General features: G+C 40.5%; 1 protein-coding gene and 1 long non-coding RNA gene across 48 annotated transcripts in view; one reads left to right on the forward strand and one right to left on the reverse strand.

Moving 5' to 3' along the window:
- Shot (dystonin-like protein short stop) overlaps positions 1-18,543 on the forward strand; it is a 122,226-nt gene that overhangs the window by 73,090 nt on the left and 30,593 nt on the right. For 34 of the 45 annotated variants that reach the window (XR_014436498.1, XM_083087450.1, XM_083087455.1 and 31 more), the window contains 4 exons: positions 43-126; positions 1,212-1,433; positions 7,919-8,034; positions 8,482-18,028. Coding sequence is in view for 44 of the 45 variants with exons in the window: in XM_083087450.1 (XP_082943576.1) it covers positions 43-126; positions 1,212-1,433; positions 7,919-8,034; positions 8,482-18,028 (9,969 nt within the window). In the remaining variant the exon portion in view is untranslated. Of the gene's footprint in view, positions 1-42; positions 127-1,211; positions 1,434-3,653; positions 3,802-7,918; positions 8,035-8,481; positions 18,029-18,543 lie in introns of those variants that run through there. The other 11 variants (XM_083087486.1, XM_083087485.1, XM_083087484.1 and 8 more) reach the window with 3 other exon arrangements.
- LOC145964552 (uncharacterized) lies at positions 122-4,017 on the reverse strand. Of its 3 annotated transcripts, XR_014436503.1 has the most exons (4): positions 3,828-4,017; positions 3,322-3,723; positions 578-654; positions 128-489 (listed from the first exon to the last, which is right to left on the reverse strand). It is a non-coding gene; the product is annotated as an uncharacterized LOC145964552 (long non-coding RNA). The 3 variants fall into 3 exon arrangements; XR_014436502.1 differs by having other exon boundaries at positions 122-489; positions 578-3,723; positions 3,835-4,017; XR_014436501.1 differs by having other exon boundaries at positions 122-489; positions 578-3,723.

Raw genomic sequence — 18,543 nt, forward strand, 5'->3', positions numbered from 1 at the left:
TTATCAATGAAATTGTGAAATCATGAATCTTTATGAGTGCAGAATCTGCTGAGCAAAGTATTGGATCGCGCGCCGGCAATCGAGGCGGTGAACATGACAGGTGGCAGACTGATTCGTGAAGGAAAGGTAATAACAAGTGGATCGTGATGTATAATTCGGTGCTAGTAAGCCTTATAGGTAGCCTTAGCTTACGGTGTGAATGGCTTGCATGAATGGAGTTCTGCGTGTGTCTTACATACATACAGGTCACAACCACTATTTTACGGGTTTCGAGATTTTCAGAAATTATGTGCGCGACAAACCTTCTTCATTTAGCACTCGTCGGAGCGGCCGCTTTTCTTTAGCGGCTGGGATATCGAGCGAGCAGTTGCAAGACGCACTGAGACGCGCTGTATCTGCTGTATAAACATGATCGTTCCTTTACAGTCGAATCTGCTGCTGTTTTTTCGGTGCCTTCTTCACGTCGGCGATGTCACATTAATTTTCTACCTACGGTAGAATTTTCTATTTATATCCGGACCACTAAACGGTCCACAAACCGTCTTTTAACTGTCATTCATTAAATAAATGTACTCACTTATGTAACACACGGGACGATACAATCTAAAGCAGCGCGCATTTATAATATCACTGATGACTTTCTCTCCTTTTTAACTTTAACGAAGGAAACCTCGTTAACTCAATTACATCAGAAGCACGATTGAATGAGCTGCACGATCTCGTGTTTAGCGGCGATTTAGTGCCAATTTTTTTTATAAATCCTAGACGCGCATACATCGCTTAAGTGCTTTACAATATAATTGACACTTTCCCGAATACTCTGGACCTATAGCATGCGCAAGGTGGAGCCTGATCGATTAATATATAGTTCGCGAAGATATAACGTTTATATTTCGGCACGCATTTTAAGTGTATCTCTTGTGCTCCCTTTATCAATATTAATTGCAGCGCGATTTAATTAAGTGCTTGTCCTGAAATTATTCGAAGCATATTTAAAACTTAACGTACTCTCGAATATAGCTGGCAGCTATTACATTATTATGCTATCTATTTACTGGAACCACATTGGTTTGTCAAAATTGTCAAAGACCCGCGTGGCAGTTTCAACGCCTCATCTCTCGCTGTCGCTTTCGGAGGCTAACGGTATAATTGGTACACACACACATAGCGATAATTTCACTAACCATAACGGACTAACCGGAAACCCCTAGATCTACGGACAAAGGCTTCGAGCGTTCAAAGAACAATTGGAAGATATCTGCCCGTCGTTGGACGCGTCGGTGAAGAGGCCGCGAAGAGATTCCGTTATTACGGTCGATAATGTTGCTCGCGATCTAGATACGCTGAACCGGAGATATACGACCCTCGTGAACCTGCTCGAGGAACGGATTAGGCAATTGGCACTGCTACATCCTGAAGACATTTCCTTACAGGTGAGTCACCACATATTATTTTGGCCGTGATTGATATCATTTCTGAGAGGATGTTGTATGACACAATTTTAGTGGCCTTGTGGAAGAGAGAAGGATGAATCTTTATTTAGTATAACGTGCCATACAACATTCTTCTAAGAAAGGACACTCATATGTGATCTCATTAGAGATCAATTGAAAGGATATCGTATAATTTAGCGTGTCATGTATTTCTTGTATTAATATTATTGAGCAATTTATTGAGAGAGTTGGCTTAAAATTGTTATAGGCGAATTGGTGGATATCTTAGATTAGATTTAATCTTTGTGCATATGAGTGCGGGAGTGTCGACACGTGAACGGATTTAATGTTAGGAACCGAGTCTCAACAAGGTCTGCAATTTGCATTGCTGATGAGCAAACGACGAGAACCCATCAAGTGGATTCGCTATTAAACTTTCGATCGTAACACTTCGATATTCGGCTCATTGCATGATCATGAATTAGAACTATTTCTAATCACGCGATCTTATTGCCTCGACGAGAATTTATCAACGTCAAAGTTGTTTGGATACGAATTTTGCATTTTGATTCTTGTAAATGTGATGTCATTTATCGGAAAGATAAAGCACGATGTTTCAAAAATAATATCTTTTTGTTCTTATACAGTATGGTTTGAAAAAAATTACACTCAACGAAAAAGTTTGAGAGATAAATACGTGAATAAAGAGTGCTTTTAATTATCATTGTTTTTCAAAAGGTAACGATAAAGTTGCGATAATGGAACAAAGAAAGCCTAAAGAATGTATGATTTTTATTTCTTTAATATTGAAAATACAAAAAGAAATATTCTGATGAAGTAACTCGGTCGAAGCCTTTCGACAAACTGCGAGTGACACAAAATTGATATTAATGAGCGGAGATGAGGTAAGCAGACACATGAACGAGCGCTCTCATGATGAAAATCTATCTACCTGTCTACATTAAACGAGAGATAACTCGAGATTAATACACGTGCAAAGAATCTTAATTATCATTGTTCTTCAAAGGTAGCGGATAATCGGATGAAGTCAGTCGTGGAGATGTAAAAATCCCCTTAATATTGAAAACAAAGAGAAATAGTTTGCTGAAGCGACTCGGTCGGAAACTTTTCGACTTCGACGAACTGCGAGATGACATAAGATTGAAATTAATGAGCGGAGATGAGGCAAGCAGACACATGAACAAGCTCACTCATGATGAAAACCTGTATGCCTACGTATCTCCGCAGGTATAATTATATTCCGAATGACGACGGCATCAGAAATAGCGACTATTTTTCTCTGGTAATACGCGGCAGACCTTGCGGAATCGTTGAGAAATCGCGCGAGGGAAAGAGCCGGAAGGAGACCTCTTTTTTTTTTTTTCTTTCTTTCTCGATCACCGAGTTCGTGCGTTATCGCTCGTTCACGTTAGTCACGGAGCCTCGAGGCTACTCACGTCGTGACTGAGCGAAACAGCACTCGTGACGGGCGACCGACTTTCATTCGATTAACGACCGCTTTTCATCTTTCCCGCTCGTGTCGGTCTCGTGCGGGATCGATAGAGTCGACCGGCGCAAAAACAGGACAGTAGACGAGCAGTGGCGCGTTTGCACCTATCGAGGCCCCTGTGATGTATTTAATTAATGCGTTAATTTATGAAAAGAGAAATGGGAAGGAGGGTGTATGTCTGTCGAGTACATTTTAATTAACTTTGCCACGAATCTTAGAAAGCGGAGATCGCTCGTGGAGTCCCGCTCGTTATCTTCTCATCGCCTTTGCTCGAGCATAATTATGTTAATTAAAGCCATTTGAATTTGTAGAGTCAGAAATTAATAACATCCGCGATAATCTCGAATGTCTGTTGTGCAACAGATATCAATTAATCACCTGAGAATCTTGATATTTCATATTTAGTCGCATCCTTAACGTTCTCGAAATACGTGAGAAAATGTCCAATGAGTTGGCTCGCATCGACCGTCACTAAAATTGCGAAACTTGTTTTCCCTCTGTCTCTGTTGCTCTCGGGAATAAAGACGTAGCCCGGGTTGCGTAACCCGATGGGGGCCATTTAAATTGCAGATGATTAAATTGGCCAAGGCCGTACGTTTTAATTCGCCAAAATCCTCAACGTCCCAAAGCGCCCTCCGACCGCCCACGCTTGAACGCCACTGGGGGCGGCGTCTCGCCTCACGCCTCGTCCGAGAGGAGCGTCACCGAGGAAGCCGTAGTGAGGGACCGGCTGACCGTCTACGTCGAGCATGCTCGCCGGTCGATCAGACTCGTCGTCGTCTTCGTCGTCGTAGCGTTAGATAGATAGAAACGTGAGCTCCGATGTGAGCGATCATCATCACGATGATCGTGCGAAAGGTACGAAGGCATGACATATCGCTTACCGCTTACCTCGGATGCCGGTAGGTCCGAGGATTCGTCAGCGAAATTGAAGGTGGAGATGACTCCATGTGATGAAGTGACAAGTTGACAAAGGAGATTCGAAATTACGAAATTTATTAACGGGATATGTATGTAAGAAAGTGTCAATCAAGTTATACATCGGAGTTCGATGATAGTGCTCGTGTTTGACAAGTGAAGACCGCAGCCAATGAATCTTTTATCTGTTTTATTTTATTTATTTTTTTTTTTCAAGTGTCATTTAACGTGTGTTGAAAGTTTTATAATTACACGTAAAATGACGCAATTTTGGAGTTGTAAGTTAACATATGTTTAGATGACTCGTGACGTTCCTGGTCTTCAAGAAAAAAAAAATCCTCTGCAGTCTTAATTGCATTTATTTAAAACTCTACGCGTTCTTCGAATTCAATTTTCAAATATGTTTCTTTTTCTTAAGGTGACATGAAATGACTGTCAAATTGCGAGTGCGTAATCTTGTGAAATTCCTCTGCAAAATTCTCATATCGTGAAGTTACAATAATAAATAATTCTTGAGAGCTTGTTTTTACGATCAATGTGTCATTCTCTTTACGATGAGTACATCTGGGAATACTTTTTACATATATTTCACGATGTTTATTATTATTACAAATATCGACTAACTTTATTACTGACATTCACTCGTGCTACTTTATTGCCAACGTCTATATTCGCATTTAGATTTTATCAAACACGAATATACGCATATGTATGCATATATATGCTTATATAAGTGAAATAAGCCGGAATTGTCAACATTTCATTAACGATGTATTAAAAGAATGAAATAATTTTCCTTCATGACTTTCTAATTTAAGCAGAAATGACAAAGTTAGTACGAACTCCCACGTGTACGTGTGACATTTACGAAACTTTTCGCTGCTATTTGACTAAGTTATCATTACACTCTTATCGCTGGCTATCGCCGATGTTGCAAGACTTTTATTTATCGTTAGCACGACTCTTGTCGCGATCGATTTTCGCGATGAAACTTTATTAAACGTAGAAATACGAATGCATTCGCAGACTTGACAGACGTTGCGTCGACCAAGCATTGTTACTTTCCCCGGGAGAGCTCGCGTCTTTAGATTCGCGCGTACAACGTGCGTCTAAATAGCGGATTCTTATTTTAACGCGTGCACAGGGTGACCCACAAATACTGGGCCGGTATATTTTGGACGACGGTTTTCTAGATTATACGCGGAATCGATTTCGTATCGAAATTTTTTGCAAGTTTCTCTTGTTTCGATGTTTCACCTTTCAATTTCATTATTGTTTGACAGCTTGAAAGTTTTATTAATACTCTAAAATTGAAACAATCGTCATTTTCCTTTATCTGCCCTCCATTTATCGCGTAACAAAATGTAACAAATGTGAATAAACCGAAGCTTTTAAAAGAGCGTAGGTAAAACGAATGTGAGCGATATATATCGCTCGTGCATCACAATTCAATAGTGACAAAATTGTGTCTGACAGTGAAACGAAATGCTCGAAATACATATGCTGTGTATTGCGTGGGCGAGTTGAATGACTTCTCGATTATTTTTTAGATGTATTACACGGTATAAATTTTAAACACACACATGTAATTTTTGCAACCAAAGGCAATCGATATTGGAGCTCAGCGATTCCATTAATCAGCTATAATTTCTTCGATCGAATTTATGATACAGATAAATCAATCACGGATTTTACGTTATCAACTTTTCGTCGATAATTTTAGATTTACTTTCATTGAAATAAATTGATTTGATTCATTTATATGCCATCCATAAATTAATTAGTAATCGTCACAGATATGAAACTATTATTTTGGCGATAAATTTGATGTATTTTTTATTTATACAGATTGCCATAAGTCGCTAGTTTTGTTTTATTTAAGCACAATTTTGATGTTAATTTAGATAATCTTTTAATTTATCTATATTTATCGCAGCTGTGATTTCCTGAAATTCTTTCAAGGTTTTAGAATGATTTCAAGCATCAATATTTCGATGTGATATTCATGTCTCGTCTTAAAATTATGTACATAGAAATAGATGAATTTTGCAAAATGACATTTTGCTGTAACTAAATTATTATTTTATTCTATATTTCGCTATTTTATCGATTTCAAGCATCTTGGGTTATTTTCCAATTCATGACACGTCGCACGTGTTCTTTCATATCTTAAGTTCACATGTAAACAATGATAAGGATAACCGTCTCGCATTCGCGATAATATAACAGGGTGTCTACTCTCTAGAAAAGCATAGAAAACTTGCAATGTTGCATCAAAAAAATCTTAAAAATATTCTCTTTACTTGGAATTTTTAACAAAAATATTTGGAAGATCAGGGAATTTTTTTACAAGATTTGAATAGACACACACCCTGCATAAGCTGATTCCATGGCTGTCTAGGCTGATGTATTGCGTTTGAAATTATGTATTTAATACGCCGTATCTCGCATATGGAATTAGGTACATAATTAAAGGAAAGGCACGTTGCTTCGCATTAGAATTTTAAAAATAGTAACATGCGTCGCAAATACCACTCTATTTAAGAGTCCCGTCTTAGTCGAAAGAGCTAGCCTGTCGACCATATGATTCAATTATACACTAGTTTTGCATATAAACTTGCGCTTTTATTATCAACGTCTCGACGACTCGACTTTAAATATGAAAAACTTACGGGTTTTACATGGTGGACGATTATAGGTGTGAGTTGTCAATCTAATTTAGGAATTAAAAGTGACAGATCAACCCAGATGATTCAGTGTGTTTTGATACTGATATTAATTAAAAAATATATATATTTTTATTTTTAAGAATATTTGATATTAAAAAATAGTTTTTTATGGTGACTCCATTGAAGAAAAATTGAGAAAAATTATAAATTTAAATGAAAAATCGGTAAGAGTTTGTGTAAAGTTATCTTACAAATTCTAAACATAACGTATAACGAAAATACGAAAAATTCATGATTTTTATATAATGATTATAGACGTGATGTAATTGTCAATCCGATTTAGGAATTAGAGGTCGGCTCAGATGTGTTTAATCTTCATAAAGATGATAATGACATTAGCTGCTCCCACTGGATTTAATAAATCATTATCAAGAAATATATTTCTAAATTTTATTCTTAAGGATCAAGATTATTTTTATCATTAATTCTATGATTCTCTATTCATTAATTTCTATAATTGTGTTTTTAATTATACTATAATGATTGTTTTGTATATTTAACTTCCCAAGAAACTCTTTAGTCTTGTATCTATTTATAGTTATTATTGAATCAATTAGATTAATCGTTTTATTTTTGCTACTCGATTAATTACAAACATAACTGCAGGTCATTATTTTTATTTCTTTTAGGTTCATCTGGACAAATTGTTCATAATCTTTTTATCTTTTTAATTCTTAAATCTTAATCTTAAATCTTTTAAATTATAATTTTTTCACTAATTTTAGAAAAATCAACTTATTTTATTCAAACTTATATATTTTTCAATTTTATATAGAAGAGAAATTTTATTTTATTTTAGAAAATTATTACAAATTATGATAAAAATCTATCAAGACTCATTTCGTTTAGTATCTTTTAATAATTATTTCTGAACAATTATTATTTCTTTAGTTATTTAATAATTTAATATCAATTATTATACATAATTTCTCATAAATTAAATTATTTAATTATACTTTCAATCTTTTATATAATATTATGTATATATTAATGATGATGTAACACGAGAATCAATTTAGAGATTTTTTTCACATTATTTCTGTTTACAAAGAACTTCGAAGAGGAATATTTCTTTTTATTATCTTTGATATTAAAAAATATTTTTTTATGATGACTTTATGGAAGAAAAATTGAGATTTTGGTAAACATTTAAATATATATAAAGATTCTCTGCGAAAATCTGCATAAAGCGACCTTTCAAAGGTCATTCTAAACATAATGTACATATATAATGCACTTATTTAGAATGAATATGTATTGTAAAGTCTGTGTATTCATTTTATATGTTTCGAAATGTTTCATATAAGTTATGCAATGTTTACTTGCAGCGTGTTCTTCAAGAACAAAGGCCACTGCGAACGTTCCGCACAGAATTCAACATATATGAAAGCACTACTAGCGAGGAACGTTACACATCTACGACCACACATTACACTCAGTCGCAGTGAGTATAACTTAAAAGCAGAGTATGAAGAATCTATTTTCAAAACGGTTCATTTCACTTCATTTTTTAAAAATAGATTCAAGCTTCTTTTATGATATTTATATAGGATGTCTCAAAATTGAGAGCAAAAAAAGAGAAGGCAATTTTACAGATAAAAATAAGCTAGAATTATCTTAAAATAAAATTATCTTGAGCTTAAAAAATTGATGCATATACGTATTTTTGTGCGTTTTATTCATTTTTTCGGCGTCAAAGTCTGAGTTTAGATTTTTAGTATATAGAAAATTCAAGTTTTTTTCGAAAATTTTAAAGGACATAACATTTCCGGACAATTTTATTTTATTTTAATCTGTATAATATATCTCTTCATATTTTGCTATCTCTTCTGGGACATCCTGTATGTGCAAAGTATTTCGATTACATCTTTTAACATGACTACTTTCGCAGATATACCTCTGAAAGGCATGAGTCTACGGAGACGACTTTCTCGAGCGAGATCTCGAAGCGAACCTACAACGCGGAGCAAGTACATCGACCAAATGGCGAGACCACAAGCCCGGAAGCCGTTTCACCCGTTGGTGCCGATGGAAGTCTGCTCAAGCGCTCGCACGAGAGTGAGGCGATCAGCTCCAACAGACGGCAACATCAGCAGCAAGACTTCTCATCCATCGTAGACAGCGGCGGGTTTAGTAGCGAGCTTAGGGATCTTAGAAGGGTACCGCGTGTCGACGATGGGGGTGTTATCGGCGCGGAGAACGTGATTGACGTTAGGGGTATCGTAGATCCGAGCAGCGGCGAGGTCCTGACGGTGGGCGAGGCGATTCGGCTCAGGATCCTCGACGTTAGAAACGGTAGGATCGTGACGTCGAGCGATGGCAGGACGAGCGTGTCGATCGAGGAGGCCGCGCGCGACGGTATCATCGACATCGCTCTGGCTAATCGGCTGTTAGGTCCATGCGGGGTGAAATCCGAAGAGGGCCGTCGGGTGTCTCTGCTCGAGGCGATCCAGCGGGAGCTCTGTGATGCTGAGCGAGCGGACATCGCAGACCGAGTTAAGGTAACGACAGCACACGACGACAACGGCGCCGGAAGCGGCGCCGTCGCGGGGGTTAGCGTTGTCGATGCGATGAGGCAAGGCTTGTTGGATCCGGCCACGGGCGAGGTCGTCGCCGAGAACGGTGAGCGGATCTCGATCGAGGAAGCGTACTCACGCGGCTATCTTACGAAGGTAGACGTGACCGTTAGGGTGAGCCGCAATGCCGTCGCGCTATCGGATGCGATATCGCAGGGTCTCGTGGATGACCGGTCCGGCCGCGTCGTTGACAGAATCACTGGTGAGTCCTATCCCTTGGACGAGGCGATCGACAAAGGTGTTATCGATTCGAAGATAAGAGAGATCGTGGACACACGGAATGACACTAAAGTGACAGTGGCTGATGCTTTGAAACGCGGTATATTGAACGCCAAAAGCGGCAGATACATGCACGGTTTATCAATGGAGAAGTTGCCGTTTAAAGAAGCTCGTCGTCGTCAGTTGATTGTTAAGCCGATGACGCTCAAGGATTGTTGCGATTTAGAAATTATGGACGATAAGGGCAAGATCGTCAGTCCGGCTCATCGTAGTAAATTGATGATATTGGAAGCTATATCTCGAGGTGTTTTAGATTCGGAGAGTGTCAAATCCATAGTAGATACTCGAACAGGTGAAATGAATACGCTCGCGGATGCCTTAGCTACTGGTATAATCAAAGTCGAAGGTATATATCGCGATATGCTAAAGGCTGAGGAGATGTCTATCCCTCAAGCCGTTGAGAAAGGCCTGATTACATCGGTGACACAAAAAACTATTTTTGACATCGACGGTTTTAAAGATCCAGTTTCCGGCGAATATATCAGTCTAAATGCAGCCTTGCTGAAGGGCCTGATTAGCTCAAAGTCCGGCGGTACCTTCACGATTGATCTAAAAACTGGGAAGACTGTTTCGTTGAGCGAGGCGGAAGAACAAGAATATATTAGACCGGAAGTGATAGAGATGTTGAATCGTGGCATCGGCATCATCGAGAACGGACGCGAAGTGAGCGTTTTGGAAGCCGTATTGCTCGGACTGCTTGATCCAAAATCCGGTCAATTACTGGATCCGCGTAGAAAGAGAATAGTTCCACTGGAAGAGGCAATCAAACGTGGACTCATCACTCCCGACGGTGCCGCCTTACTCACTAGTATGCTGAACATTGCGGTCACCACTCAAACTGTGACGAAAACCATCAGGAAGTACGTGACGACGTTGCAAACCGGTGAAATTATTACTAGAGACTACAAGATAAGTTATGAAGAAGCATTAAATAGTGGATTGATTGACGAAAGTAGAAATGAATTTAAAGATCCTGATTCGGGAGTGACGATGTCTATCGAAGATGCTATTGAACAGAGTCTGCTCAGTACTGATGTTCGTCAGCATGTTGTGCACTCATCTCGAGAACACACTCCAGCACACACAACTTTCGAAAGCACTCTAACGGCAAGTATCGAGGACATATCTAGAAGAAGCGAGTCACCGCCTAGAGCAGTTGGAACGGTTACTACTATCATTACCAAAGAGATAACTCCACAAGCGTCTTCCACACCGAGAAAGGAATCTTCTTCCATTACAATGACGATCGCACCATCACCGGTAACTGATTCTATTTCTTCTGTGACAGATTCACTCGTACCTAAGACTGGAGAAATGACAACATCATCCACGACAATTGAGGCAACCAAATCTCAGGCATCCGAGATAACATCGGAAACAACTTTCTTCAAAGAAACACATGTAGAAAGTCATACAGGTACTCTTACATTATCATTATCTGATGAAAAACAAGATATGGAAACAAAAGTAATTGCATCAACTACACCAAGTACATCTACACCAAGTACAAGTCACAAATCGGAAATCATGAAATTTATAGAGAACGAACGTGCTATCACTGATAAACGGGTGTTTGAATTGCCTACGGATGGTTGGACACTCGCCGAGGCTATCGACAGGAAACTATTTGATCCTGCGACAGGTCTCTTCATAATTCCAGGCACCGACAGATTAGTTTCTTTTGAAGAATGCATTAAGCTGCAAATCATCAATCCAAATTCTGGTTTTGTTATCGATCCCAACAACGGAAGAAGAGTGTCTCTGGTGCGAAGCTTGGAAAAAAATATTTTGGACTCCACGGGTCACTATAGTTATCCGCAAAAAATTTCTATGAGAGAAGCGATCGCGAATGGACTGGTTATATTGGAAGATGGATTGAATGCCGACAAGGATAATGCTAATCAAAGACTTTTGCAGATCACAAGAGTTTCGGGTCAACCTGACATAGTAAAGTTGACGCATATTGGCGATCCTTCTCAGCAAACGGAAATAAAGGTCAGCGATGATATGTCCATGCCAGATCCAGTACAGGTAACTCAGGGAGTAATTTATGATCCAGGAACAGCTTTGGTGATCTCCACGAAAACCGGCAAATCTGCGAATCTCCTGGCCGCGGTCTCCGAAGGAACAATACCATCTACCGCTGTAATTATTAAGGATCCAACGACCGGTAAAGATATTAGCATGGCGGATGCTGTCAATCGTGGTATCCTTAACATGAACACATCCGAATATAAAATCGACGGTGGCAGGAAGATATCACTGCTTGATGCAACAAAGTTCGGAGTGATATCCGTTCTTGGCGCTCCTCTTGCGGCCACCGCGGCTGCTATAGAAGCCGTGCAGAGAACAATGGTTAAAGATCCAATAACCGGTCAGAAAATACCAAGAGAAGTTGCCATCGAACGTGGTATCATTCCAATGCACGAAAACGCAACTTCGCCGATTATTGAATCTGCAGGTGGTACATCTGATGGTGAAAATGAAAAGGTTGTCGCGCAAGTTATAATACACGGTGAATCTGAAAAAGTTTACGTGCCGAAAGAAGATACTAAAAGCGCAGTATTTACTGATTCGTCAACATCTATCAATGACGTTCCAGATGGGGAGAGTCTGGCCACGAAAACCAGAGCGCGAGTGACAGTCGAACCGAGATATCAGGTTACGATTGGTAAAGCGAGAACTATATCGCAGAGTCCTGAGCGGGAAGCGAAGCCTATCGTTCTTCAAAAGATGCGAAAGAGGATAGTCAAGGTCGAAGAGGCATTACAGAGCGGTCTCATCGATGTAGAAACGGCGAATACCTTCGCGAAGAAAATGTGCAACGAGAAAGGAGAACCGATTACTCTCTCGGAAGCTATCCGCGACAATCGAATAAATGCTGATCAAGGACAGATTGTGGATCCTCAAAGAGGCGATGTGCTCACCATTAAACAAGCCGTCGATCGCGGAATCTTGGATCCAGAGAACGCGCACATATTAGTGCCTTTGGCGAAGAGTCTGTCCGTGCACAGCTTGTACAGGCAAGGTTTGTTAGATCCTTTAGAAGGTAAAATCGTTCATCCGGAAACTGGTGCGCATCTTAATCTCAACGAAGCTATAGTATGTGAAATAGTAGATCCTTTATCCAATTTGATGTTTACTATTGACGGTCGTACAGAAACACTGCAGTCTGCTATCGCGAACGATATCATTGACGCGGACAGATTATTGGTGAAGACACAAAGTGGTAGCGTGAATTTAGTCAAGGCCATAGAGAATAAAGTATTCGAATTAAAAGAACCAGTTGAATCTTCTGACATACCGCCGGCCGGAATGACATTCCCTGTCGCGTTAAAACGTGGATTGATAGACACGAGTAAAAAAGAAGTTCGTCATCCGATTACTGGGGAACATCTACCATTGGAAGATGCTATAAAAGAAGATTTTATCATGGCATTACCTTATCCAATGGCTCCTGACAGCATAGAAATAACGAAAGCTCTGGAATCGGGATTGATCGATAGAGATAATGATATATTTTTCCATCCTACTACGGGAACTCCAATTTCCATTGCCGAAGCTGTTGAGTCTGGTCTACTTATCATCAAACCACCGGTCCGCGGTGACAACACGATCGCTGCTATCACCGAGACAATTACGTCGTATCACACTATCACGACCAAGACTGTTGAACTTTTGCCAGGTTACGCGCTGAAGAGCGCAATGGAGGTGCAAGATATCAATACCGGTAATATTATTACTATCGAAGAAGCTCGACGAAGAGGTATCATTAAAGACGAATCGGAAAGCAAGGAGGAATTTACGACGAAAGATATCAAAATGTCCTTCGATCACGCGGTAGAGAAAGGTCTCGTGGATATGGAGAAAGGTATTTATACTGATCCTTGTACTGGTATTACAATGCCTATCGCCAAGGCTGTCGAAAAAGGAATTCTCGATACTTCATCTAGCAAGAGTGAATCTGTATCACCTAGAAAATCCAATAACAGTTTGACCGTGTTAGAGGCAGTCGAGCAGATTTACGATGAAGAAACCGGAACGTTTAAAGATCCTGAGACGAATGAATCTTACAACTTGCAGGAAGCAATGGAAGTGGGCCTAATCGAATCTGATTCCGTGCTTTATAATGTAAAAACCAAAGAAACTATCACTACCAAAGAAGCAATTGAAAAAGGCCTACTTGATCCCGCTACTGGAAAAATGAAGACCGTACGAGATCAGAAGAATCGTCCAATTAGCATAACAGAAGCTACAAAAATGGGTCTTTTGGCAGTCATCGCGGCACCGGTTCTGGCTGGAAAAGCAGTAGTCGACGCAATTTCAAGTCACAAATCTAAGGAAACGAAGCCGGATGTACTCGTGACGGCGAAACCATCCGTCGCACATACAGCAAAGGAGACACCTGCAGAAATTACTTCAACACAAATTCAAGTTAGCCAGAGGCCTTCTCAATCTGATTCACATGAAGCATCCAAAGAAGCGCCTATCTCACAAGAGAGTAAAAATTCAAACGAGGCGATGACACAAGAATATTCATCTATACAAAAAACAGAATCTTTATACACGGAAGATATGGACATTGTAGATATGGAAATAGAGGACGATAATAAATTAACGACAATCACGGATGAAGAAATGCCTAAACAAGTTTCGATAATTATTACGAAAGAATTGACGCCTCAGGTTCTCGCGAAATTTGGAGTATTTGATCCAGTGAGAGAAAAGTTTTTAGATCCAGAGACAGGTACTATCGTTTCCTTCAACGATTTAGTCTTGAATCTGAAAGTTTTCGATCCTGATCGGGTGCTTGTTAAGGATCTATCTTCTAAAACGGATTTGTATGTGAAATTGCGTGAGGCGATTAGCAGGCCTCTCATAGATCGAAATATTGCTTACATGGTTGATCCAAAGACTGGTAAGAAGATACCGTTCTTCGAGGCAGTACGTTTAGAATGGATTAAAGAGGAGCCAGAAGACGAATCAGAAGAAGAAAAACTCACAGAATCGCAACCTCTGAGTTTACAGGAAGCTATCGATATCGGTATATGTAATCCTATCACGGGAACGATCCAAAATCCTGAGTCAGGACAAGCATTATCAATGAGTGAGGCTATCGACATGGGACTCATCGATCCTGAGTTACTTAGCGTAAGAAATCCGATTACTGAAGAGCTCATGCCGCTGTCCGAGGCGCTAGAAACCGAAGCTCTCAATCTGCGTAAAGACATTATCAATATGGAAACTAAAACAGAAATCGATGTCGTCACGTCCGCGTTTTTGCAAGGACTGATTGTGCCTACTTCTCGCAAACCGATTTCCCTGGAAGCCGTTATCAGAAAAGATCTCTATGATACCGAGACGGGTAAAATACAGGATCCCTTTACTAAACAACCGATCGACATCGAGGAGGGTGTTCGTAGAGGTATTGTCGATGCGTTTATCACCGAGATCGAAGATACGAAGGCTGGTTCATCCGTTTCATTGGACGACGCGCTGACGATGAACCTGATTCTCAACACAGGTCGTTTATGCGATACAAGAGCAGGAGAACTTCTACCATTGGACGTAGCGCTTAACAAAAATTTAATTATTACAACACCATTTGTGCTTTCATTGATCGATGCGATTGTTCAGGAGTATTATTCGCCAAAGACTGGCCTCGTTTTGAATCCCATGACAGGGGAAAATTTAACACTGAAGGAAGCATTGGCTATTAGTTATGTAAACGGCTCTACGACAATGATAAAAGATGATAGAAAAGACAAAGTTATTTCTCTTCACGATGCAGAAGAATGTAAGCTAATAGATTTAGTAAAAGGAACATTGATTTATCCACATTCCATGACATTAGACATTGCTTTTGAAAAAGGATACATCTTGAGTACTGTAAAACCATGGACATTGCAAGAAGCTTTAGCTCTTCAAGTTTACGATCCGAAAACCGGTAGTTTTAACATTGACGGTAATAATTATACCTTAGAAGAAATGATTGAGAAGAATTTTATTAGCAAGGATGGTCCGTCGATTAAAGATCCAAGAAATAATGATATTATATCTCTAGGTGACGCTATTAAACACGGCTTCGTCAATGCAAAGACTGGTACAGCTATTGATCCATGTACCAGTGTGCCCCTTTCGTTGACTGATGCATTAGATCGTGGCTTCATCGTTCCTGCGAAACGCAAAATATCCTTACCTGATGCAGTATTTAAAGGTTTATACGATCCAAAGACTGGACAATTCACAGTGCCTGATACGCAAGAGAAGCTTCCTACTGATCGCGCGATTAAAATGGGCGTGATAGACACGACGACCGCAATCGTACGAGATCCCAATGGTGATGTAATAACATTCAACAAGGCTATCAAGACTTCAGTAGTCGATCCCAAGTCTGGAACAGTCAGTCATGCTAGAGGACCGCCCGTAGACTTCCAGGAAGCATTGGAACGCGGTCTGCTTCTTGAAACAAGAAGACCGATGAGCTTTAGCGAAGCTATTTCGAAGGGTATTCTCGATGAGAAAACTAATAAATTCTTAGATCCGCAGACGGGAATTTATTTAACAATATTGGAAGCTATTCAAAAAAATTTGATAGATGCTGATTCAGTTACCGTCAAAGATACAAGGTCTAGCATCTGGAAAACTATGACATTGATGGAAGCTATAGATTTGGGTTACGTGAATGGCACTACTGGTTATCTCAAGGATCCTAGCAAAGATAACAGAAATGTATCTCTAAGGGATGCCTTTGAATCTGGCCTCATCGTTGACAGCAGAGCCGCCGTGTCCTTACAACGCATCATCCATCAAGGATTATACGACGATAACACAGGCAAAATCACCGATTCTAGCACAGGAAGAACCGTAACATTACACGAAGCAATGAGGAAATGCATTATCAGCCCTACGTTACCGTGTTACTGGGACAAACGTGGCGAGCGATTGTTATCGTTGGCAGAGACGTGTCGCGCTGGTGTGATCGATAGACGTACCGGTATGTTCAAGGAATTAGGCGCCAGTGGTTCGGTTTCGTTGTCAGTCGCGTTACAACTTGGCCTGATCGTCGACATTGAAAGTATGGGATTCAGTCTTTATGAGGCCTTATTGATGAACATGTACGATGTCTCATCGGGCAAATTTGTACATCCGACCAACAATCGCAAGCTGACGCTGGCCGAGTCATGTCAAGTGGATCTGATAAATCCGTTGACGTCAATTGTCAAATGTAGCAAGTCTAACAGATACATTCCCTTGGCTGAGGCGATCTCCGCTGGCATCATCGACGATATTCGCGGCATGTATGTCATTCGTGAGTTAGACAAAACAATTAATCTGCAAGAAGCGAGGAAGAAAGGTTTCATTGTCACGTTGAAGATGCCTCTATCAATCGAGGAGGCAGTCAAATGTCATCTTTATCGCGGGGACAGTGGCAAGTTCGCTGATCCTGTCGCCAATGAATATCATGATCTGTTTCAAGCAATCAATTGTGGCCTCGTAGATCCAGATACTACCGCTTTGAAGGATGCGACAACTGGACAGATCAAATCATTGCTGGCAGGAATTGAAGATGGAACGGTCGATGTGTCTCGAGGAAGAATATTGGATCCGAAGACGACACGCGCTTTTAATATTGATGTTGCTTTAGAAAGAGGTTTGTTGGTCACGATCGATAAATCTCTGGCACAGCAGATGGCTCATCGATCACCTTTAGAAGCTTCCAAAGTCGGACCTGGCGATAGAAGCGTCAAAGAGTGCACTCTAGAAGAAGCTATCAATTTCGAATTGATTGATCCGAATACGTCAGTTGTGAAAGATCCCAGGACCGGTCGGTTCATAACGACGACGAGAGCGATAGCGGACGGTATCGTGGATCCATCCGTCAAAGGCACGATCGAACTGAACGGCGGAAGCAAAAGAGAACCGCGTTTCGTGCGTTTCGGTGATGTCACTATATTCGTTAGGGAACCTCTCGCTTTCGAGGAAGCGATCGAAAAGGAGTATCTGTCGCTGGAATCGGGCAAACTCACGGATCCGATCTCGAATGAGCAATTGACTCTCAAGGAGGCGGTCGGCTTCGGTATCGTAGACTCAGATTCGGCACTAATCAAAGACTCGCAGAAAAAGAAGCTAGTAAAATTGCCGGAAGCCTTCCGCAAGGGCATGATGGATGCAGAGAAGGGTAACGTTCTAGATACGGCCACGTCCAAATTGTATAGTTTGTCCAAGGCCCTGGAAACCGGCCTGTTGATCACTCCGAGAAACGGCGTTTCATTTATTGAAGCGCTGCAGTTTGGCCTTTACAATCCGACGACAGGCGGTTTTTACGATCCATTTGTTGTCACCTCAGTGTTAGATCGCAAACGTCTCACGCTGGCAGACGCGATCGAATCGGGTTTGATCGATCCGTCTACTACTGTGATTAAAGATCCGTTGACGGGTAATATCGAGAGTTTGTTAGAAGTGATAAATAGCGGGAAAGTAGATTCCGTGGAAGGCAGGTTAATCGAGGACACGGACGGCAAGAGTATCGACTTCGTGAAGGCCTTGGAGCGGGGTTATATACTCGCCGCTGAAGCCAGGGTAAGTAAGGATCACAAGCAGAATGTCTTTTACATCCTCGCGTCTCCCGCATCGATTGACTCTTTTTTTGCCATCCGTTCGTTTTACTGTTTGAGTTTCTACAATTTTCTCTCACCGAGTTTTTACGTTGCTATTCTGTTTCCACTCATGGTTCTCTAACAGCTTCCTGAGAGTTGGATGTGATTATCATTACATATACCATCACACGAATTGACATTACATTTTACTGTCATGCGATTCTCTCCGTCACATCTCACATCACCTTTGCCTGAGACTTAACGTGAATCCTATTATTATTCGCTAGGAGAGACGCTTGCATCGGCGCATGGTGGTCTCCCATAGACCTTTAATAGTCTTCATTCTTGACTCGCATGACTTTTCTCCTGTTTTTACATCTCGATCAGCAAAAAAAAAATGAATAAATTGATACGTGCATGGGCATATAAACAAGATTCATCTTCACTCTAGTCTTGCCTCTTTCTCCCTTCGTTTCACAAAGGAATCACCCCGTGCAT

Source organism: Camponotus vicinus, unplaced genomic scaffold, assembly GCF_025532165.1.
Source record: "Camponotus vicinus isolate PSW18456_S1 unplaced genomic scaffold, iyCamVici1.0 SCAF_13, whole genome shotgun sequence".
NCBI classification, from domain to species: domain Eukaryota; kingdom Metazoa; phylum Arthropoda; class Insecta; order Hymenoptera; family Formicidae; genus Camponotus; species Camponotus vicinus.